This window comes from Anolis carolinensis, chromosome 2 (genome assembly GCF_035594765.1).
Source record: "Anolis carolinensis isolate JA03-04 chromosome 2, rAnoCar3.1.pri, whole genome shotgun sequence".
Lineage (NCBI taxonomy): Eukaryota > Metazoa > Chordata > Lepidosauria > Squamata > Dactyloidae > Anolis > Anolis carolinensis.
Window position 1 is genome coordinate 192,122,456 of NC_085842.1, and position 24,734 is coordinate 192,147,189.

The 24,734-nt window shown below is 45.1% G+C and overlaps 1 protein-coding gene across 1 annotated transcript in view; it reads left to right on the top strand.

Annotated features, from left to right (window-relative positions):
* The first annotated feature begins 1,152 nt into the window (after positions 1 to 1,152).
* The window catches only part of syde1 (synapse defective Rho GTPase homolog 1), a 47,827-nt gene continuing 24,245 nt past the window's right edge, over positions 1,153 to 24,734 (top strand). Inside the window, exons 1-5 of the mRNA XM_062971413.1 lie at positions 1,153 to 1,353; positions 14,385 to 15,122; positions 20,293 to 20,997; positions 22,922 to 23,139; positions 23,932 to 24,058. Coding sequence (XP_062827483.1) covers positions 1,260 to 1,353; positions 14,385 to 15,122; positions 20,293 to 20,997; positions 22,922 to 23,139; positions 23,932 to 24,058 — 1,882 coding nt within the window. The 5' untranslated portion in view covers positions 1,153 to 1,259. The remainder of the gene's footprint in view (positions 1,354 to 14,384; positions 15,123 to 20,292; positions 20,998 to 22,921; positions 23,140 to 23,931; positions 24,059 to 24,734) is intronic.

Genomic DNA, 24,734 nt, shown 5'->3' on the forward strand with positions numbered 1-24,734 from the left:
GGGGAGCATTGGAATTCATTGGGGATGCATCAGAGTATATTGGGGGCATTGGAGTACAGTAGGGTGCATCGGAGTACATTGGGGTGCATTAGAGTACATTGGAGGGCACCAGAGTACTTTGGGGGTGCATTGGAGTACAGTAGGGTGCATCGGAGGACATTGGTGGTGTACCAGAGGACATTGGCGGTGTACCGGAGTACAGTAGGGTGCATCAGAGGACTTTGAGGGTGCATCGGAGGACATTGGGGTGCACCAGAGTACATTGGAGGGCACCAGAGTACTTTGGGGGTGCATTGGAGTACAGTTGGGTGCATCAGAGGACATTGGGGTGCATCGGAGGACATTGGCGGTGTACCAGAGGATATTGGTGGTGTACCGGAGTACAGTAGGGTGCATCAGAGGACTTTGAGGGTGCATCGGAGGACATTGGGGTGCACCAGAGTACACTGGAAAACATTGGAGTTAATTGGGGGTGCACCAGAGTATATTGGGGGGCTTTGGAATAGATTGGGGGTCACCGGGGTACTTTGGGGGTGCATTGGAGTACTGTAGGGTACATGAGAGGACATTGGAGGTGCATCGAAGGACATTGGGGGTGCACCGGAGTACATTGGGCGTGCATTGGAGTACACTGGGAAGTATTGAAGTACATTGGGATGCATTGAAGTCCATTGGAGTGTATTGGGGAGCATTGGAGTACATTGGCGGCATCGGAGTACAGTAGGGTGTACCGGAGTACATTGAGGTGCATCGGAGTACACTGGAGCACATTGAGATACACTGCAATCCATTGGAGTGTATTGGGGAGCGCTGGAGTCCATTGGGGTGCACTGAAGTACATTGAGATACATTGGCAAGGAGAGGGATGCCCAGCTGCTGTGTAGGGCAGAGCTTTCCAAACATGTCATGCTGATGACTTTCCTCGAAGTCGAGCCCGGGCCGAGGATGCTATCTCTCAGGCAAGGCTTCCACAGACAAGCCCTTATCTTTAAATCGGCTTCCTTTAGCCGCCGCCTCCTCTTCCTCCGACTACAAGCCCCAGCAGCAGCCGCAGCAGCTGGGTCTTGGCAGGCTCGCCAAGCGGGAGGGAGGGAGGGAGGGCGGGCGCGCGCAGGCATCCCAGGAATTCGCTTCCCGTCGAGCCCCTTGGAGGCTGGCTCGCGAGCTCGCGCGCGCGCGGGTGTGTGTGTTAATGTGCGCGCGCACGCCCCCTTCTCTGGGGCTGCGGCGGAGGAGGCGGAGGAGGAGATCGGCGAGGGATGATGGCCCAGCCGCTGCTCAGGAAGACGTTCTCCCGGCTGCGGGGCAAGGAGCGCCTCGGGCGCAAGAAGGCGGCACAGCGCAAGGAGCCAGGTAGCCCTCGGAGGAGAATTGGGGTGGGGGAGAGCAAAGGAGAGGGGCCCTTCCTTCCCTTCTCTTCCTTCCCGGGACATTTCCTTGTAGCCTAGTCTGGCTCGGAGACTCCTTAAGAGAACGCATCGCCATCACAACCCCTTGAAGCAGGACCACGGGGCTGGGAGACCAGGCAACTCAGTCACCCAGCATCCCCACTGCAGTGAAAGGCTGGAGGACCTGGCAGTCATTGGGAGGGACAGAAGGGCCCTTAGAAACTTATATTTAACTTGTAAAGTTTGTTTTGACTTGTAAAGTGCCATGAATCCAATGCTAATCAATTCATAAAGGTATGGCTGCAATGAGGAACCTTCCTGTTGTTATACTGCAGCTCCCATCACCCAGATCCTTGGGGCTGATGGGAGCCAGGGTCCATGGAATCATAGAATAATAGAATAATATTAATATTATTAATAGAATAATAATAATAGAATAATAGAGTTGGAAGAGACATGGGCTATCTAATCCAACCCCCTGTCATGCAGAGAAGCACAATCAAAGCATCCCCAACAGATGGCCATCCAGCCTCAGTTTAAAAGTTTCCAAGGAAGGAGCTCCTACCACACTCTGAGGCAGAGAGTTCCAACAAGTGTCCCTGCAAGAGCTTATTGCAGCCTCCCAAGGATGGGCGTAATACACCTCTGATGGTAAGAGCCTCCGGTGGCCTAGGGGATGAAAGCCTTGTGACTTGAAGGTGGGGTTGCTGACCTGAAGGCTGCCAGGTTCGAATCCCACCCGGGGAGAGCGTGGATGAGCTCCCTCTATCAGCTCCAGCTCCATGCGGGGACACGAGAGAAGCCTCCCGTAAGGATGGTAAAATATCAAAAAACATCCGGGCGTCCCCTGGGCAACGTCCTTGCAGACGGCCAATTCTCTCACTCCAGAAGCAACTCAGGTTGCTCCTGACACGGGGGGGAAAAAAACCCCTCTGATGGTGATGAATGTTGGGCTGTGGTGCAGAGGCGATGTGACAGCCACTAGAGAACCACTCAAAGACTGTGCCATGTGCCCAATAATATCCCCCATTAGCCAGGATCTAGGGCCCCTCAGTCACTGGCAGTACTCTCAGATCCTGTTTACGGCAGCATGGCAAATGCAGGGCATTGTGCATGGCAAGCAAATCCACGCATTGGCTGTTTAGCAATCCTTGGAACCCCGGTGGCGAAGTGTGTTAAACCACTGAGCTGCTGAACTTGCAGACCGAAAGGTCCCAGGTTCAAATCCCGGGAACGGAATGAGTGCCCATTGTTAGCTCCAGCTTCTGCCCACCTAGCAGTTCGAAAACATGCCAATGTGAGTAGATCAATAGGTACCACTCCAGCGGGAAGGTAACGGCGCTCCATGCAGTCATGCTGGCCACATGACCTTGGAGGTGTCTATGGACAACGCTGGCTCTTCGGCTTATAAATGGAGATGAGCACCAACCCCCAGAGTCAGACATGACTAGACTTAAGTCAGGGGAAAACCTTTACCTTTTACCTAGCAATCCTTGCAATTTAGCAATTTGTTATCAGGAAATGTTTGATTTTGATACCAATAATAATAATAACAATAATAACATCAACTTTATTTTTATACCGCGTCACCATCTCCCCAAAAAGACATGGGGCGGCTTGAATGTGAGACCAAGCCCAGAGCAAACAACAGAGTTTACTAACTAAAACACAGTTAAAACAGAATAACATATCACAATCTAATTAAACAATGAAAAACAGCAGGGTATAAAAACAGCCTTAAAAAGTACCCATTTTATGTTCCTATGTACTTGGGGTCAAGTAAAAGTTTTCAGACCAAAAGGGATCCGAAGTGGAAAAGTTTAGGAAGCCCTGCTCCAGGAGACGCCAGGTTGGGAAAGGGACATGGAACAGAGAAGACAGACAGCTGCCAGGGCAGTGACTTTTCAGTGCTGACATGCTGTTATTCACAGGAGCCATGGTTGGTGCTGAACTTACCATCCTTTTGGTGCTAAGCAAATACAGTACAAGGGCTCTTTCTAATTTCAGTGTTAAGTGTGACTGCTTCTCTCCCTCTCATTACCTTTTGAGTTTGTTTTGTAATGTTGTATTTGTCTGCTTCACTGCAACCAGAAGTACTGTAGTTGGATTAATTGCAGGAGCAACAACAGCAATACATGGCACAGCAATAATACATGGAATGTTTCATTTGGTGCCATGAATAATTACCAGTCTTATTTGAATGTGAAATAGCCTTCTCCACACCTACTCATTTGAATGCAAGTTTCAAATAACACTGTGCAACACGATTTTTGTTCCTGGGTTAAAAATGTCATTTCTAATTGGTTCTATCATAAAAAACATGGGAAAAGTTTATTAAAAATGTTGTTTTTGCAGGACATCCTGCAGCACATTTATTCTAATTTTTCAATGAGCATCTATAGAGTCTCAACCAATTCAGCATAATTCGTGGCAGCCAAAATAAATAAATTTCTGGAGTATAGCAACTACTTTTCACAGTAAATACCACATAAAGCTAAAGGTTTCCCCTGACGTTAAGTCCAGTCATGTCTGACTCTGGGGGTTGGTGCTCATCTCCATTTCTAAGCCAAAGAGCCAGCATTGTCCGTAGACCCTCCAAGGTCATGTGGCCGGCATGACTGCATGGAGCGCCGTTACCTTCCCGCCGGAGCGGTACCTATTGATCTACTCACATTGGCATGTTTTCGAACTGCTAGGTTGGCAGGAGCTGGAGCTAACAGCAGGCGTTCACGCCGCTCCCCGGGCTTGAACCTGGGACCTTTCAGTCTGCAAGTTCAGCAGCTCAGCGCTTTAACGCACTTTGCCACTGGGGCTCGTAGTTAATACCACATAGTTAATACCACATAGTTAAGCAGAAAATAACACTTTCAAACCAGGAACCATTTTTCCCCCCCCGCCCCCTAAATTTTGTTACATAGTGTATATAGATGAAGTAAGCAGCTACGGAGTGTCCCTGCAGAAGTCATTTTGTAAAATCTTTCTCAAAATAGGATCATTCTGGAGATCTGTCAGATACGAATGTGACCCTGCTCTCTTCTTGTCCCAACGGAGGGAGTGCGGTTATGCTGCTGTTTCCATCCACCCCTCCTGTTGCTCCCCAGCTGCTTGCTCTATAACTTTTCATCATTCCTGAGCTGGGCTGCCCAGAGCAGTAGGGCTCTTCATGTGCTGAGCTCCTCGGGAACCTACAAAGGGAGCTCTGTGTCTTGGCCGGGGAGGGGACTGTGCAGTAAACAACAGGAAATCCAACTTGGCACCAGGTCTGAGCAGCTGGGAGCCTGGGAGGGACCTCTCAGCCTCAGCTGCATTGCAGGCCTCTGCTGCGCGTCTTCAGACCAGAGACAGCAGGGCCCAGGGCCCCTCCAGGCATCCCTTTCCCATCCTTTCCCTCCCTTCCCCTTGGAGACCACCGCCTTCAGCAAAGTTTGACTCAATGCCTAGTTCTTGACGAAAGAAAACTGTGAAGACTCTGTGTCTCAAGGCATAGGTCTGACTGCTAAGATGTATACATGTGATCTCAAAAGAGAGGGGCATGCCTCTGAACATGGTCAGGGAGGATCTATCTCAGGTATGGACAAACTTTACCTCCAGGTGTTTTGAACATCAACTCCCACAATTTCTAACAACTGGTAATCTGGCTGGGATTTCTGGGAGTTGAAGTCCAAAACACTTGGAGGGCTGAAGTTTTCCCATTCCTTGTGTATCTGCTATGTATCCAGGGTGATTCAAATGCAGTTCTTTCTGGGCCTCTTGAGACATGATTGTAAAGGCATGCTTGAGAATGACGAGACCTATTGTCAGGACATGCTGGTGAAAATATAGCCCCTGTAGTCTATTGGAGCCCCGGTGGCAAAGTGCGTTAAAGCGCTGAGATGCTGAACTTGCAGATCGAAAGGTCCCAGGTTCAAACCCCGGGAGCGGCATGAGCGGCCGCTGTTAGCTCCAGCTCGTGCCAACATAGCAGTTTGAAAACATGCCAATGTGAGTAGATCAATAGGTACCGCTCCGGCAGGAAGGTAACGGCGCTCCATGCAGCCATGCCGGCCACATGTCCTTGGAGGTGTCTACGGACAACGCTGGCTCTTCGGCTTATAAATGGAGATGAGCACCAACCCCCAGAGTCAGACATGACTGGACTTAACGTCAGGGGAAATCTTTACCTTTTTTTTTAGTCTATTGGAGCTAGGGCGATGGAGTGGTTTGAGCTTTGGATGAGGACTCCTGGAGACCAGAGTTCAGATTCCTGCTCACAAATGGATACTTCCTATGTGGCCTTGGGTAAGACATAGCTTTGGAAGGAAAGCAATTGTAAAGCTGTTCTAAAAAAAAATAAAATTGCCAACAAAGACCTAAGGCACATGTGTCAAACTCAAGGCTCACGTGTCAAAGGTGGCCCGCCATGCCATGTTATGTTATATCTACTCTGTTTCCCCCAAATAAGACAGGGTCATATATTAATTTTTGCCTCAAAAGATGCATTAGGTCTTGTTTTCAGGGGCAGTCTTATTTTTCCAAATTGACTTTTTAAATGAACTGTATCTGGGGCTTACTTTTGGAATAGGGCTTATATTTTAAGCATCCTCAGAAATGCTGAAAATCATGTTAAGTCTTATTTTCAGGGTAGGTCTTATTTTGGGGAAAACTGTGTAGACCAGTGTTTCTCAACCTGTGGGTCCCCAGATGTTTTGGCCTTCAACTCTCAGAAATCCTAATAGCTGGTAAACTGGCTGGGATTTCTGGGAGTTGTAGACCAAAACATCTGGGGACCTACAGGTTGAGAAACACTGATCTAGACCCAAACTGGCTAAAAGCTAAAGAGCACTGGCTACTATGTAAAAAATTGTAGGTGGCCCTCTGTATCTATGGATTCAGTGGCCCTTTTATAGACTAGAATAAAATAGATTTATTGTCATCTATATATATAAAAGGGTAGTGAAATTTCGGCCTAGGACAAAACAACAAAACTACACATCCCAGAAACACTAAACTTGGCAGCACAACCCCTCATCCATGCCTCTACGTTCATACAACAAAAAGAAAAGAAAAATAAAGTCCTAATTGGAGGGAGAGGAATAATTGTTTTTATGCAATTGCTGTCAGTTAGAAGGCTAAGCTCTGCCCACTTGGTCTCCTAGCAACCCACTCAGCCCAGGGGACAGGCAGAGTTAGGCCTCACTTAGGCCTCTTCCACACTGCCTATAAAATACAGATTATCTGATTTTAACTGGATTATATGGCAGTCTAGACTCAAGGCCCTTCCACACAGCTATATAACCCATTTTTAATGGACTTAATGTAAGGTAAAACCTTTACCCTTTACCTTAACTACCACCAATTCCTCAAGACTTTATTTCCCATACCACCATACTTTGCCACAGCAACGCGTGGCCGGGCACAGCTAGTTGTATAATAAAATTAAATGTTTTTCCCAGCATACATGACAAAATAAATACTCATCCCTCTACACACCAACTATCTGAAGGTAGCCCTAAGGCTGATGTGGCCCTCGATGAGTTTGACACATCACAATATCAACAAATATATATTGGCCTGCGTATGACACACACCTGTTCAGGCTGTTTTTACAACTTTTATCATGCTGTCCCACGAAAATTGCTGTCATTGTCACTTTTATGACAGAGAGTTCATATTCTACAGCTAGGATGGACAACTATGAACCTCAGGCGTGCTTGTGCTGTAGCTCCCAGCATTTCAAATCATCAGGATTGTGGGAGTTACTGTCCAACAAAATCGAGAGGGCTACTCTTGATGGTGGGCAGGCACAGTAAATATGCATGTTATAGTAGAAGATGGGTTTTTGTCAGAATCCCATCCCATTGAAAATAATTGGGCAAGAGTACCTACTCCTTGAATCAGAGTTGCTACAGGAGTGCCATCTGTGGTATCAGTGTCTGAACGTTTATAACTAAGATCCTCTCATCTTATTCTTGGATCATGATCTTTATATGTGTTCCATGGAAGAAAAATCCTCTAGTTGGTTGTCATCAATATCTGAGTGTTTGCTTCTGGGTGGAGTTCTATCCTCACCTCTGGGGATATAAGAAGACTCATTTTGGATAATCTCTCAGGTATGAATAGCCCCAGACCAAATGTTTCTCAACCAGCTCTTGGAAAACATATTTGTTAGGACAATAGTTCCTAGAATCGTCCAGCCAACATGGTCAGTAGCTATGCTGGTTGGTGGAGTCAGTAAATGTTTAGTCTCCCTGATAATAACTTTCTTATAGAAACCGGTTTAACATGAAACATTTCTGTAAAGCACCACTTCAGAAATTCCAGATATTATCTAACAACTTAACTTTGGGTCTTAGGATATTTCTGTTCTTTTCCAGTGTCACTGGGGTCTGCTAACTCTTTTCTAGGACTCCCTAACAGAAAACCCAGACAGGTCAGGACAGCCACAGTTTTGCCTCCAGCAGCAAAATCTTGTGTGCATCGTGTCCAATACATACAGTAGAGTGTCACTTATCCAAGCTAAATGGGCCGGCAGAAGCTTGGATAAGCGAATATCTTGGATAACAAGGAGGGATTAAGGAAAAGCCTATTAAACATCAAATTAAGTTATGATTTTACAAGTTAAGCACCAAAACATCATGTTTTACAACAAATTTGACAGAAAAAGTAGTTCAATACGCAGTAATGTTATGTTGTAATTACTGTATTTACGAATTTAGCACCAAAATATCACGATATATTGAAAACATTGACTACAAAAATGGCTTGGATTATCCAGAGGCTTGGATAAGTGAGGCTTGGATTAGTGAGATTCTACTGTACCTGTTTAGGATTCAGACCCCATCTATAGTGCCATAGAATAGAATAGCTAATGCCACATCAATGCAAAACCATGGAGTTCAATATAGATACAGCTCTAGGATATAAGCTATCTCTCAATTTGTCCTTGCCTTTGTCGTCCTGTACTCTCTGCTAGATGGTAGGTAAAGGTAATTAAAAGTTAATTAAGTCTAGTCGTATCCGACTCTGGAGATTGGTGCTCATCTCCATTTCTAAGCCAAAGAGCTGGCATTGTCCTTAGATGCCACCAAGGTCATGTGGCTGGCATGACTGCATGGAGTGTCGTTACCTTCCTGCCAGAGCTGTACCTATTGCTCTACTCACATTTGAATGTTTTCAAACTGCTAGGTTGGCAGAAGCTGGGACTAACAGTGGGAATTGAACCCGCTTCCCAGATTCAAACCGTCGACCTTTCAGTCTACAAGTTCAGCAGCTCGGCGGTTTAACCCACTACGCCACTGCAGATAGTAGTAATTCAAAAAAAGAATATGCTGGGTGAGAGGGATTCTTAAGCTCCATTTTGAAATGGCATTATATGGTCAGTGACTCATATAAGACAGTTCAGCTGCACTGAACTGCGTTATATGAATCTACACTGACCATATAATGCAATGTTGATGGAGCCACAGTCCATATTTTAGCAAATTAGAGGCATAAAACAACTTTTGGGCCAAGGCACATTTTCCCGCTCTGTTTGTGGTACATATACCTTGTCGTACAATGCTAGTTCTATATATAATGTGCTGGGTGGAAAGTGGGGAGAGGGGATGAAACTTGCTTCAATATAGAACCTATAAACTTGGCCTGTCAAATTATGGAGCTATGAGGCAATTACATCACATAGCCAAGGTTGGCTTTTCCCCAAATCAGAAGTTGATTTCTGGTCAGGGCTTGTTTAGGTGGGGAAAATAGGCTCTCCTAGGCCTAAAAGAGGTTTCTAGAGATTTCATAGTGGGGGAGTTGATCACCCCTGATCTAGCCCCAGGAGTCAACTTGTGGTCCCTCAGATTAAAAAAAAACATTTATTCTGTTTACGCTCTGCTTTCCTACTGGCATGTAGCCCAAAATGGCTTGCAATAATTTCCAAGGAAGTTTAACTGGTTTGCCTGCTGGTGGAAAGAGAGCAGAGGTGGGAGGATATGCCACCGCTTGGGAGCAGCCACGAAGGAGGCTCTCTCCTGTGTTTTCACCAAACACATCAGTGAAGGTGATGGGACTGAGATCTTAAAACGTAGGGTGGATCGTTTAGGCAGGGAGTTTTCTCTTGCATTTCTTTCCATTCTGTTTGAAGAGTCTTTCAAATTGTTTTTAATCTCTGTTTTTTTTAACAGAATTGTTTGATTGTTTTAAACTGTTGTCTAAAAAAACATCCTTTGAAATTTTCTTTGAAATTATTGATAGTTTGGACTCGAGCCATATAGGACTTTGAAGGTGATTAATGAGCATTTTGGGTGATCCCCAGAAACAGACAAATACCCGGTTCAATTGGGAAGTAATGTGATCCCTATATCCAGTTCTAGCTGGCAGCCTGCTGAAGTTTCTGAAGAGTTTCCAATGGCAGACCCATGTCAAGTGCATCACAGTCCAAAAGGAATGTAACACTATGCAACATGGCTTTTGTTCCTGGCTTATAAACGTCCTTTCCTAATTGGTTCTATCATAAAGGTAAAGGTAAAGATTTCCCCTGACGTTAAGTCCAGTCATGACCGACTCTGGGGGTTGGTGCTCATCTCAATTTCTAAGCTGAAGAGCCGGTGTTGTCCATAGACATCTTCAAGGTCATGTGGCTGGCATGACTGCATGGAGCGCTGTTACCTTCCTGCTGGAGCAGTACCTATTTATCTACTCACATTTGCATGTTTTCGAACTGCTAGGCTGGCAGGAGCTGGGGCTAACATCAGGCGTTCATTCCGCTCCCGGGATATGAACCTGGGACCTTTCGATCCGCAAGATCAGCAGCTCAGCGCTTTAACACATTGTGCCACCAGGGCCCCTGGTTCTATCATAAAAAATGGAAAAAGTTACAGTAGAGTTCTGGTTAATCGAGTTCCAGTTAACGGAAACTCGGTATTATTCGAGGCGCCGCTGGGGGTGCCCCTTCCTCTCCCTCTCCTTCTCTTGAATTCGAGAAAAGGGAAGGGAGAAGGAGGAGGAAGCACCCCATGATCACTGCTGCCTAGCAATGCTTGCGGGGTGCTTCCCTAAACCGGATTGCCGGGAGGGATAATAGGGCCTCCCTATTACCCGAGCAGTTCCGGTTATCCGAGATTGGGCCCACCCCTTTATCTCGAAATACCGAAACTCTACTGTAATTAAACTGCAAAAAATAATTTTGGCAGGACATCCTGCAGCACATTCTGCTATAGTTTTTCCAGGAATATCTCATTGATTCTCAACCAATTCAACATAGTTTGTGGCAGCTACAAAAACTAAGTTTATGGAGTATAACAACTACTTTCAAAGTAAGTATTGCACACTTAAACAGGAATAATTCTTTCAAACCAGGAAGTTTTTTTCCAAATTTTTTTACATAGTGTTACCAAGGCATGCATCATCATAGTAAGATCCAACACCTCAAGGAATGGATGTAGCTGGCACATCAATTTTAGCTATGCAAACATATTCCTGGCCATAGCTGAATCTCCCAGCATTCCTCGTCATTGGCTGTGCTGCCAGATCTTCTGAGAATTGCAGCCCAGCACTATCTGGAGGACAAGTTGCCCACTTCTCTCTTAAACCCATGTTCCAATCAGGATATCTGGAACCTATAGCTTCCATACGAGTTACCTTTACCAAACATCCAAAGAAAGAGATTGCATAAATTTCCAAGCTGCAAGATTGGAAAGTTTTTGCCCAAACATTCCAGAAAGAATCAAGATAATAAAGATATGAGGGCTATGCAGAAAGTAGATTATGTTTTGGAATTAAAAATGAACAAATTATAGGAGAAAACATTTACCATATGTAGTTGAAAGCCACACCCAAATACCACATCTCACGTAGTCGCCATTCAAATCTAGACACTTACCATAGCGATGAATGAGCTATGCAACTCCTTCCCCACTAAATTCTGCCGCTTGCTTCCTCAACCACTTGTTTCCAACAATGGGGGTGTGGCTGGCAATGCAGCATTTTGGCGATGCTGTGCAGCTGCGGAAAGGGGCAGGTTGAGGAAGCAAGCGGCAGAATTTCGCGGGGAAGGAGTTGCAAAGCTAATTCATCGCTATGGTAAGTGCCTAGATTTGAATGGCGACTACGTGAGATGTGGTATTTGGGTCTGGCTTTCAACTGCATATGGTAAATGTTTTCTCCTATACTTTGTTCATTTTTAATTCCAAAACGTAATCTACTTTCTGGATAACCCTCGTATATCAGTCCAAGTTTAGGAAAGCTACTGCTTTAATGCAATGATTTTTTATTGTGTTTATATATTTTAGTTAGATCTTACGTTATTCCTTTTGTGAATTGTCTTGGATGCCAAGAAAAGCAGCATATACCATATATACTCTTGTATAAGCCAACCTCATGTCAAGGCTGAGCCAGGTTTTGGGACCACAATTATGGGTTTTGATATGACCCATGGATAAATCAGGAACCATTCTGCAGAGAGTGGAAAGCATCAGCATCATTGCAGGATGCCAGCCATCTCTCACCAATGCTGCTGCCATTTTCCTACCCAGGCATTCAAAAAGTCCAGTAGAATCACAATTGCTGAGAGAGTTGAGGGGGATGGACTAAGCTCTTGCCTTTTAAAACTGTACCAGGATAAAAGTGCTTTGGTTATGTGCTGGTGCTGTTCTGGTTTCAGACCTGGTCATGGAATTGAGACAGCCTTGGTCGCCTTAGTGGATGATCTCTGCAGAGAGCTCGACGGGGAGTGTGTTCCTGTTTGTTCTGGGCCTCTGTAGATGACAGTATCCTTCTGAGTTGCCTCATGAAGATGGGTCTTGGAGGTACTGTTTTGCATAGGTTCCAGTCCTTGGAGGATCATACCCAGAAGGTATTGTTTGGGGACTTCTGCTCGGCCCCGCAGCCTTTGTTTTGTGGTGTCCCGCAGGGTTCAGTATTGTTCCCCATGTTGTTTAACATTGACATGAAGCCGCTGGGTGAGATCATCCGGAGTTTTGGAGTTTGATGTCATCTGTACGCAGATAACATCCAACTCTACTACTCCTTTTCACCAGATGCCGAGGAAGCTGTCCAGGTCGTGAACCGGTGCATGGCCACTGTGACGGTCTGGATGGGGGTAAACAAATTGAAGTTGAATCCAGACAAGACAGAGGTCCTCCTGGTCAGTCGTAAAGCTGAACAGGGTATAGGGTTACAGCCTGTGCTGGATGGAGTCACATCCCCCTTGAAGGCACAGGTTCGCAGCTTGGGAGTCCTCCTGGACTCATCACTGAGCCTGGAACCTCGGGTTTTGGCAGTGGCTAAGGGGACTTTCGCACAATTAAAACTTGTGTGCCAGTTGCTCCCGTACCTTGGGAAGTCAGACTTAGCCATGATAGTCCATGCTTTCGTTACATCCAGGATAGACTACTGCAGTGCGCTCTACGTGGCTTTGAAGACTGTTCAGAAGCTTCAAATAGTCCAGAGAGAGGAAGCCAGGAGCATACAACTCCCATGTTGTGTCAGCTCCACTGGCTGCCATTTAGCTACCGAGCACAATTTAAAGTGCTGGCTTTGGCCTAGAAAGCCCTAAACGGCCACGGCACAGTTTACCTGTCCGAACACATCTCCCTCTATGAACCACCGTGGAGATTAAGATGTTCCGGAGAGGCCCTGCTCTCGGTCCTGCCACCATCACAGGCACAATTGGCGGGGACGAGAAACAGGGCCTTCTCAGTGATTGCTCTCTGGCTATGGAACTCCGTCCCTGGTGAGATTAGATCAGCCCCCTCCCTCCTGTCCTTCAGAAAGATAGTAAAGACCTGGCCGTGGGACCAAGTCTTTGGGGCAGTGCAATAATGGCAGCAATAGGAAATTTCACGGATGACTTGTGACAGTTTTAAATAATGGTTTTAATGTGAAGATAACCGATTTTAGTGTTTATATATATTTATGGTTTATTTTATGTTCCGGCATTGCATGTTTGCCGTATATATGTTGTGCTCCGCCCTGAGTCCCCTTTCGGGGTGAGAAGGGCAGAATATAAATGTTTTAAATAAATAAATACAGTAGAGTCTCACTTATCCAACATTCGCTTATCCAACGTTCTGGATTATCCAACGCAGTCTGCCTGTTAGTAGTCAATGTTTTTGTAGTCAATGTTTTCAATACATTGTGATGTTTTGGTACTAAATTTGTAAATACAGTAACTACTACGTAGCATTACTGCGTATTGGACTACTTTTTCTGTCAAATTTGATGTTAAACATGATGTTTTGGTAAAGTCATAACTTAATTTGATGTTTAATAGGCTTTTCCTTAATCCCTCCTTATTATCCAACATATTCGCTTATTCAACGTCCTGCCGGCCCGTTTATGTTGGATAAATGAGATTCTACTATATGAATAAATATGTTGATATGTGGATAAATCAACCTGGGGTTTCTTTGTCTAACATTTCTAGACTTATTTGTTATTTATTTATTTATTTACATCACTTTTTCCCCACCCTTCTCACCCGGAGGGACTCAGGGTGGCTTACAACAGTCGGTAATTATATTGCCCCAAATACATTCAATAAAACAGTAACAGAATCCATGAGCAATAAAACAGTACCACATTAATTAAAACTCTAATTAAAATCTGTTAAACCATGAATTATAACATTTAAAGTGCATATATAGTTAGGTTCATCCACGAACACCTTCGCATATGCCTTGATTCACGTCATATCAACCTCAGATGTTACTCCTCAAACGCTTGAGTATATAGCCATGTCTTCATGGCTTTCCTGAAACTTAGGAGAGTCAGAGCTTGTCGAACACTACTGGGGAGGGCATTCCACAGCCAGGGAGCCACCACCAAGAAGGCCCTGTCCCTCGTTCCCAACAGCCGTGCCTGTGAGGCAGGTGGGACCGAGAGCAGGGCCTCTCGAGATACTTATACATGAGTAGATGCAAGAGAATAAAATGAATATATATTTTTAGACAACATTTCTCAGATCCCCCAAAATAGTAGTTTGGGTTTTATAGTCCAAAAAAGGAACTTTCTCTCTCTTCTTGTTCTCCCCAGATTCCCCTTCAGAGCCACCAGGTGCTTCCGGGTCTTGCGTAGATCCTCAAGTGTTGGGGCCTCTCCCACTGGAAGATGAATGCAGTAAGAAAGGTGCCGCCATCACAGTGTCAAGGAAACAACACTGGGCCAAGTTCACTTGGGGGAGCCAGGAGGATTCCCACAACCGGAAACAGGGCCAGAATTCCTCAAGTGGCTCACAGGGACCTGTTGACCCGGATGGAGAGCCATCCCCGGATAACCTACACTGTGTTGACTTGGTGGCAAGCGGGCCCAAGAAAGATGCTGAATTGCTGGTTGGCTATACGGAGACCTGCAGCTCTAGCCTTATTAGTGCCAAGTGCAGCGGACAAGGAGCTTACCTGCAGAGCCTGGAGAGAAGCAGCCGCCACTGGGTGCTTTCATCGGGGAAGACCCAGGGAGCAGAAGAACCAGCAGCCACCGGCTCTGGCACTGAGCAGAGGGAGCTTTATGTGCTCTGCAGCAGCAAAGGGGAGATCTGGTACAATCCCATCCCAGAGGATGACGACTTACAGTTCCTTGAGAAGAAGTGGGGCAGCGAGGTTGATAGCAGGAGCAGGAAGGGGAAGCCGGTGGAGATTAAAGCTGTGCGGGAGGCTGTTTCTTTGGGAGGCTCACAGCAAGCAAGGAGAGATGGTGTCCAGATGTCACCAAGCCAAACACGACCTACAAAGCAAGATGAGGAGATGATGGGCCCCCAACCCCAGGCCTGTGGTGGTGAGAATGAATGCTTTTTTTTAATGGCCACATTTATCCTATTTACTTGAATCTAATGCTCATGTTTGAAGCTGAATTACCTCATCATAATTAGGGTGCACCTTAGATTTGTGTAATACGGTGACCTTAGTGCTAAGCCAAAGCAAAAGAGGAAGCTGCTTCAGGAGCTTCACCTGGAGCTCCTATTTGAGGAACCTAATCTCTAATTTAGTTTCCATGACTCAATGCCATGCAATCCTGAGATTTGTAGTTTGGTGAGGCATCAACATTCTTTGGCAGAGAAGGCTCAAGACCGTGTAAAACTACAGCCCCCAAAACTCCATAGCATTGAGCCAGCGCAGTTAAAGTGGATTCATTCTGCAGCATAGATGCACCCCAAGGTTTACTTTTCCATTGCTGGAAGCTTTGGCGCTCTAACACTTTTGTATTTATTTATTTATTTATTTACAACATTTATATTCCGCCCTTCTCACCCCGAAGGGGACTCAGGGCAGATCACATTACACATATAGGCAAACATTCAGTGCCTTTTAACATTGAACAAAGACAAGACAAACATAGGCTTCGAGCGGGCCTCGAACTCATGACCTCCTGCTCAGAGAAGGAATTCTAAGCAGGAATTTTAAGCAGGCAGCCACTGTAATGGCCAAATTACAAAAAATGCACTTTTTGCCACTGAGCATTACATTTTGCTTTCAGGGGTTTGAAAATTGAGATGCACATTAGATTTGATGGCACATTAGACTCGAGTAAATACACATATTTATAAAAGATAAAGGTTTCCCCTGATGTTAAGTCCAGTCATGTCTGACTCTGGGGGTTGGTGCTTATCTCCATTTCTAAGGCGAAGAGCCGGCATTGTCAGTAGACACCTCCAAGGTCATGTGGCCGGCATGACTGCATGAAGCGCCGTTACCTTCCCGCTGGATCTACTCACATTGGCATGTTTTCGAACTGCTAGGTTGGCTGGAGCTGGAGCTAACAGCGGCCGCTCACGCCGCTCCCGGGGTTTGAACCTGGGACCTTTCAGTCTCCAACTCAGTGTTTTAATGCACTTCGCCATCGGGGCTCCACATATTTATATTAGGACCTAAAACCTACAGTCCACAGCCATTCCCATCCCTTTGCCATTTTTGTTAGGTAGAGGAGAAAACCTACTGTTCTATATTACTACTGTTGGCAATGCTAGGGCAGCAGTATGAGGGTACATCTACATTGTGGAATTAATGCAGTTTGACATCACTTTAATTATCCTGGCTCAGTACTGTGGAATCATGGGATTAATAGTTTTAGAAGGTCTTTAGCCCTCTCTACCAAAGAGTGCTGGTGGATCACCAAGCTAAAAATCCCAGGAATCCATAGATTGAGCCATGGTAATTAAAGTGGTGTCAAACTGCATTAATTCTAAAGTGTAGATGTAGTCTGAGTCTGGAAATAGGAAAACCGAAAGCTAGAGGTAGCAAAGAAGTGCCTCTTTTGGTGGGAATTGCTGTGAGTGAAGAATATGAAAATTCTCACTATTTACTGCAATTACTAGAAGTGGAGGGGTGCAATCTTTGTGGAACGCATTTAGAGGTGGCCAAGAAAGATTTCAGCACTTTAGAACTCAGCAGGCAGGAAGGAAAAGGGAGGCATGCCATTTCTCTAAATATACATGGCCCTTAAGGCCTACTGTGCAGAAAGCCCCTTTCTTACCTCCATTGGCTGCAGTATAAGGTCTGCCTGGCAGTTTACCCTTTTGGAGTTGGAAACAAATACCATATGTTCTGTCACTAGTGATGTGATTTTCTAGAGGGGGGAAATCAATATCTATCTTCTCCCTGGGAAAATGGTTATTTCTTAGAGGAGAAAGGGTTCATAAAATGAACATATGCCAATTCAACTGTAGGTTAACTTGGCAGTTTCAAAACCTCTTAGTCAGCAAGGTTGTATTGTAAAGTAGAACTTAAATCAGAATCCAGATTAGCTGTACTCTAACTCTTACGAAATTGTTGTTTTTTCAGGTGATTATGCTTAGGAAGTGTATGAGAGAGTTCATGTATGCTATGAATGAAAGTAAAAATAGAATCACAAATGTACATAACAATATAAATCAAATATAGCAATTTATAAAACATGTATTTCTGTATAAAACATGTTTAGACTGCAGAAGGCTGAGAGGAGACATGATAGCCATGTATAAATGTATAAATATGTGAGGGGAAGTCATAGGGAGGAGGGAGCAAGATTGTTTTCTGCTGCTGGAGACTAGGACACAGAACAATGGCTTCAAACTACAGGAAAGGAGATTCCACCTGAACATAAGGAAGAACCTCCTCACTGTGAGAGCTGTTCAGCAGTGGAACTCTCTGCCTTGGAGTGTGGTGGAGGCTCCTTCTTTGGAGTCTTTTAAGCAGAGGCTGGATGGCCATCTGTTGGGGTGCTTTGAATGTGATTTTCTGCTTCTTGACCGAATGGGGTTGGACTGGATGGTCCATGAGGTCTCTTCCAGGGCTGTAACCAGAAAAAAAAATTGAGGGCAGTTTGAAACTTTTTTTTAGCGAATCATGAAGAGTAGTTCCGTAATGCAAAATAATTTAGAAATCAGGCTCAATTGATAAACTTCAATGGACACTCATGGGGATTTGGTTAACTAGGTAAAATTCATGAGTGAATCAGGGTTTTTTTTAAACCTGAAAAATTTCGGCCGGGGGGGGGGGGGGAGGGGGCTGGTCTCTTCCAACTCTATGATTCTATGATTCTATTCTGGCTCTGCAGTTCAAATCAAAACTAAAACCGTGATCAATGCTTATTTCACTGTCAACAAATACTTCACTTCACTTCACTTCACTTTACTTCTTAATTAGTCGCTCTCCACCAGAGTGCTCTGAGCGACTTACAATTTAAAATATCATTCCACAATATAAAAAATATTCATCATAAAAACATTCAACATAAAAACATTCAACAGTGACTATTTGGCAAATTAGATCTGATTTACTTAAATGCACAACCAAACAGCCAATACAGGAGAGCAGTCTCTCTCTCTCCCCTTCCTTTTCATTTGGTGGGAAAGTTTTTATCCTCATAATAGCCCCATGATTCCCTAACCATGACAGTATGTTAACTCTGCAGTTTATCTTATATTTGCAAAGTAAGAATTCAGTCCTATCAAACGTGACAAGATCCAATGGGGGATCCTTAGAGCCAAGTGTCATGGCAAAGGCTCACTCATTCTACCCTGATATTCCTGCCACTAGGTCAGATAATTTTGGAGAAATTACTAAGGCGTGTTGGAACACTTCACATTTTAGTTTGTTAAATATAAGTTGAATAAGCACATTATACTATATTTAGGAGTAATCAATTTTTAGTAAAACTTTCTTATATAATTTTGAAGAAAAAAGTCAAATTCATTTTGCCCAGAAATCAGTTCCATGATTTATTTAGGGCCTCAACGGCTTTTTCTTTTTAGATTTTCCCATATATTTAAAACCAAAAAAATCCAATTCATTTTTTCCAGATATTTTTCTACATAATCTGTGAAATTTTCAGTCTAGAATTTTTCACTCTCCCTGCAATATAAGTTTGTTCTTTAGGCCAGAGTCTTGTGTTTTAATTGCAATCCATGTTGCATTGAGGACAGCAACAGTGATTCTGTTGAATGTTCCATTTAGCATTTGTGGTGTGCACAATGGACTAAAGGAGACTGGAGATAAATGTGTGTGTGTGTGTGTGTGTGTGTGTGTGTGTGTGTGTGTATGAGCACACACATGCACATATATACACACACACACACATACACAGACCCATGTGCATGGGGACGGGTCAGAAAGTTTTGCCTCCTGTGTCATAAAAACGTTATGAATGAACAGCAGAAGCTGCTACAGATAATAGCCTGAACTATCCTCTACACAAAACTACCATTCACCATTCATCAATCTGCACCATCATTTAACCCAGGCATCAAAAACATTTCGGGAAAAATCAGAGTTTGCTTTGTGACCTGTGATTTTAAAGCTGTTTTAACGTCATTCAAGTAATTGAATCTGAAACCACGTAGGTTGTCTTTTTGGACCTCTGAGGATACTTTAAGCAATTATCTGTATCAATGTCAGCTGTTATGTGTTCATTCATAATTCTTTATGACACAGGAGGCAAAACTTTTTGACCCACCCATGTGTGTGTGTGTGTGTGTGCATGTGTATAACATCATTCATAATGTTTTATGACACAGGAGGCAAAACCTTTTGACCCACCCCTGAGTGTGTGTATGTGTGTGTGTGCGTGTGTGCGCGTATGTATGTGTGTGTGTGTGTGTATATATATATATATATATATATACACACACACACACACACACACACACACACACACACACATACAGTAGAGTCTCACTTATCCAACATAAATGGGCCGGCAGAACGTTGGATAAGCGAATATGTTGGATAATAAGGAGGGATTAAGAAAAAGCCTATTAAACATCAAATTAAGTTATGATTTTACAAATTGAGCACCAAAACATCATGTTATACGACAAATTTGACAGAAAAAGTAGTTCAATATGCAGTAATGCTAAGTAGTAATTACTGTATTTACAAATTTAGCACCAAAATATCACGATGTATTGAAAACATTGACTACAAAAATGTTGGGTAATCCAGAACGTTGGATAAGCGAGTGTTGAATAAGTGAGACTCTACTGTGTGTGTGTGTGTGTGTGTGTGTGTGTGTGTGTGTATATATATATATATATATATATATATATATATATATAAAAAATACTGTATATGTATATGTATGTATGTATTAATGTATAGTAACCCAGGCAGTTACACTTTAAAAATGTATCTGATCTGTCTTACATACAAATTCAGCTTATGATCAGACTTACAGAACCTATCTTGTTCATAACTTGGGGATTGCCTGTATCTCTAACAGCTTTGCTCTTTTCTTGGAAACAGTATCTCGATTTTCTCCCAGTATGGGCCCAAGTACAGAAAGTGTGGCCCTCCGTTGTCCCCTTTATTGCAACCCTTGTTTAATGGATTCACTCTGAAACTCACTTCTTCTTTTCTGGTCCATCTACCAACCTTGTCCCAATGTTACTCGGGGCCTTTCAGCAATAAGTGTTCACCCATAGGGTAAGTTGCAGTTGGGTTGACTTGTCTTATACAGTTTCTCTCCCCAGGAAGAATGCTGGCCACAAGCACAGATCCTGGGGAACGGGCCTTGAGCCCCACCACCCACAAGAAGGTCCAAACTCTTGGCAAGGCAAAGTCCCCCGGCCCAGTGAGAAGTCTCTCCATGAAGATGAAGAAGCTTCCAGAGCTGAGACGGAAACTGAGCCTGCGTAGCTCCCGTCACCGAGGGCCCGAGGCGGAGGGCAGCTCGTCACCAAAAGAATCGGGCAGTGTCATCAGCCGCTACCACCTTGACAGCAGCGTGGCATCTCGGCTGCCTCAGGCATGGGGCAAGGCTGCCAGCAAAGGGGGCTACTTGAGTGATGGCGACTCCCCAGAGCTCCAGGCCAAAGCTGAGACCTGCCTGGGATTCGATGGTGGCTCTTTCCGCCATTACAGCTTTGCTGAGCAGCCAGGCTGCTTGCAGCATCTCTCTGGCCTTGTCAGCATCCATCTGCTGGGGGTGCAGGACTTCAGACACCCCAGAGCTGAGGCCAAGGAGGCCTTTTGTGTCCTCCAGGTAGACGCCATCAACAAAGCCCGCACTGCCCTTCTTCCTTGTCAGGAGGCTTTCCTCAACCTCAACCATTCCTTCCAGTTGGAGCTTGAGGATGCCCAGCTCCTTAAAGTTGTGATCTTCTCATTCGATCCCTCAGTGGGCAAGAATCGTGTCTGCTGCTATGGAACCATCATCCTGCCCCACATTTTTCAAGGTAAGGGAGGAAGGGCATGCTGAAGTTAAGGCATAGACCAGTGGTTCTCAAACTGGGGTCCCCGGATGTTGTTGGCCTTCAACTCCCAGAAATCCTAACAGCTGGCAAACTGGCTGGGATTTCTGGGAGTTGAAGGCCAAAAGCTGGGGACCCCAGGTCCACCACTGGCATAGATAGTTAAGCCTTAAGGAGATAGAGATATCTGGTGGGGTAGGGGGATAACAAGCAAATTACCTTAGGATTCAAGGGAACATCTCCCATTGTTCCTTGCTATATTGCAGTAAGTATATATTGTATTGCTATATTGTAGTAAGACCAGGAAAATGACAAAGTGCTACTATAGCTGAGTAGCACTATTAGGAGCAATCCCTAACTGGGAATGTTCATTCATGCTCTCTTGCACATGTAAAGGTTTCCCCTGACGTTACGTCCAGTCGTGACCGACTCTGGGGGTTGGTGCTCATCTCCATTTTTAAGCCAAAGAGCCGGTGTTGTCCTTAGACACCTCCAAGGTCATGTGGCCGGCATGACTGCATGGAGCGCCCTTACCTTCCCACTGGAGCGGTACCTGTTGATCTACTCACATTTGCATGTTTTCGAACTGCTAGGTTGGCAGGAGCTAGGGCTAACAGTGGGTGCTCATTCCGCTCCCGGGATTTGAACCTGGGACCTTGTGGTCCACAAGTTCAGCAGCTCAGCACTTTAACACACTGTGCCACCAGAGGTCCCATTCTTGCACATGTACCTATGTGTATATAAGCATGTACTCCATCACCTGAGCCTCCAAGTTTGCAGGTACACCTGCTCCTCACTTTCCTCTGCCCCTCCATGGGGTATCAATGAGGAAAATATTAGATGTAGTAGGGAATGTTGTGAGTGACTGACAGGTTGCACACTATTGTTAAAGATAGGGCAGTGTTAATGCCCAAAAATCTCTTTCAGTGGCACTTTCCCTTTTTGTTAGTGGTAAAACTGCACACCCCATTCTTGGTTTTGTGACGTGCTTTCCCCCCTATTAGTTAGTGGCAGCTCCTTGATTTAACCAAGAACCTATTGGGTTAGTATTATTTTGATGATGACTATGTTGATTAAGAGGAGCCCCGGTGGCAAAGTGCGTCAAAGCACTGAGCTGCTAAACTTGCAGACCAAAAGGTGCCAGGTTCAAATCCCAGGAGCGGAATGAGCGCCTGCTGTTAGCCCCAGCTCCTGCCAACCTAGCAGTTCGAAAACATGCCAATGTGAGTAGATCAATAGGTACCGCTCCGACGGGAAGATAACATGCAGTCATGCCGGCCACATGACCTTGGAGGTGTCTACAGACAACGCCGGCTCTTCGGCTTAGAAATGGAGATGAGCACCAACCCCCAGAGTCAGACATGACTGGACTTAATGTCAGGGGAAACCTTTACCTCCCCCCCCCCAATCTGTGCTGATGGAATGTATATTTTAGAATTATAGTTACCACTCCGCATTTCCCCAGTTTCTAAAGGGACAGAGCTGTTGAAGTTCTTCACCCAAAGTCTTCTAGAGCATCTTATGCTGTGGCAGCACAAATGATTACTAGCACACTGGCCTTCTTTCTTCTTCTAGTAGCACCCAGTATCATGCTGCAGTTTTTGTGGTACAGAAGAGCCCTTTACCAGAAAGTGAGAAGAAGAAAGATTGGCTTCATCCTTTCTAGGCCAGCACATTGCCTGTCTTGTCCATTTAGAGCTGTTGCCATACAGCTGCTTAAGGAGGAACAAACTGGCTTAATAGATCCCCATTTAGGTCACAGAAGTCCCAAGAGCAGATCAGAGATAAGAGCTTCTCTGAGAGATGTAGTGGAACGGTGTGAAGCCCATGGTGCTGAAGCATGTGTTAAAGACAAAGAGATAGGTTGAAGATGCAGTCCTCACGGCCTGCTCTGTCTCTCTTTTCCCAGGTTGCAGGAGCCAGCAGCTTGCCATGCAGCTGGAGCCACAGGGACTCCTGTACATCAAGCTCACCTTGGTGGACCAGTGGGACCCAGCTAACAACGACCAGGAGCCACAAGTCTTTGGAGTGAAACTGAGTCAGCTGGTGGAGAGAGAAGGGGCTGCCATCAAAGTGCCCCTGCTGATCCAGAAATGTGTTGCCCAGATAGAGAAAAGAGGTTTGAAGGTCAGTGTTACCTTCCCCAAGCACCCAATCCCAAGACACAGAATGGTCCAGAGACTGTTGGGGGCATGCGCTGTCTGTAGATCTCAGATCTTAGCTATATTTCCTCCCTTTTCCCCAGGTTTGTGGTCCAGTAGGAATTTTGGGGAGCCTCCAGTGGCACAGTGGGTTAAACTGCTTAGCTCCTGAACTTGTTGACCAAAAGGTCGGCGGTTCAAATCCGGGGAGCGGGGTGAGCTCCCGCTGTCAGCCCCAGCTTCTGCCAACCTAGCAGTTTGAAAACATGCAAATGTGAGTAGATCAATAGGTACCATTCTGATGGGAAGGTAACGGCGCTCCATGCAGTCATACTGGCCACATGACCTTGGAGGTGTCTACGGACAACCCCAGCTCTTTGGCTTAGAAATGGAGATGAGCACCAACCTCCAGAGTCAGACATGATTAGACTTAATGTTAGGGGGAAACCTTCACCTTTACCTACTAGAAATTTTGACCTTTGGATCAACTATTTGCATCCCTTCTGATGTGCTGGTTTGTAAGCCCCAACCCTGATCCAAGCTGTCTGGGGCCGATGGATCTTCTAGCCCAAATCCCCTGGAAGACGCCAGGTTGTAAAGCTTGCCACAGGTCATTGAGGCAACAGAACAGTCTTTTCCTCTTGTCCTGTTGCCTAGAGAGATAACTTGTTTGCTCAAGTGGACGGCCCTGCTCTGTTTGGCCCCATGTAAGCCGCCCCGAGTCCCTTCGGGGAGATGGGGCAGAGTATAAGAATAAAATTATTATTATTATTTGTAGGTTGTGGGTCTGTATCGCTTGTGTGGCTCAGCTGCAGTGAAGAAAGAGCTACGTGATGCCTTCGAGAGGGACAGCTCTGCTGTGGTGCTCTCTGAAGATCTCTATCCAGACATCAATGTCATCACAGGTCAGTTTTCATAATGACATTTTTTGTTAAGTGCCCAACATCACCATTATCATTCTGCTCCAGCTGTGTCTTTGATGCTGTGATTCATGTTTCCTCCTAGCTAATTTGAGAGGTTTACTTTCCTGTATCTGGCTTCTTCTTGGTGAAACTAGAGTTACTTTTTGGACCAGTTTCCAGAATTTGGCAATTTTGCAGGAGGATTCTGGGAACAGTGCTCTAAAAAAGTATGATTTCCAAGTTCTGAATATGTGTTGTGTTACACTTCAGCCATGGAAGAAATGGAGGTAGAGACACTGTCAGCCCAACAGGAGTACTTTGTAGGTAGGAGAGCCTAGAGCAGTGATCCACAAACTCTAGTTCTCCAGCTGTTTTGGGCCTCAACACCAAAAAGCCTCAGCTGCCTTGGCCAATGATCAAAATATCTGGAGACCAGAGTCTGGGAAACACTACTCTAGAGGCAGCCAAACTGATTCATAGCTGGAGGTCCTCCATATTGACCTGGGAATGCAATAGAGAAGCTGCTGTATGGCTAGGTGTCAAGGACAGAACGCCACAAGATCAAAGATAACAGAGTTTATTGGATTACAGAACTCAAAATGCCCGTAAAATACAAGGGCCAGGCAGTATTAGCCTTTAAAAGCAAAAAAGGGGCAAGGAAAAACGCTCAAAAGATAAA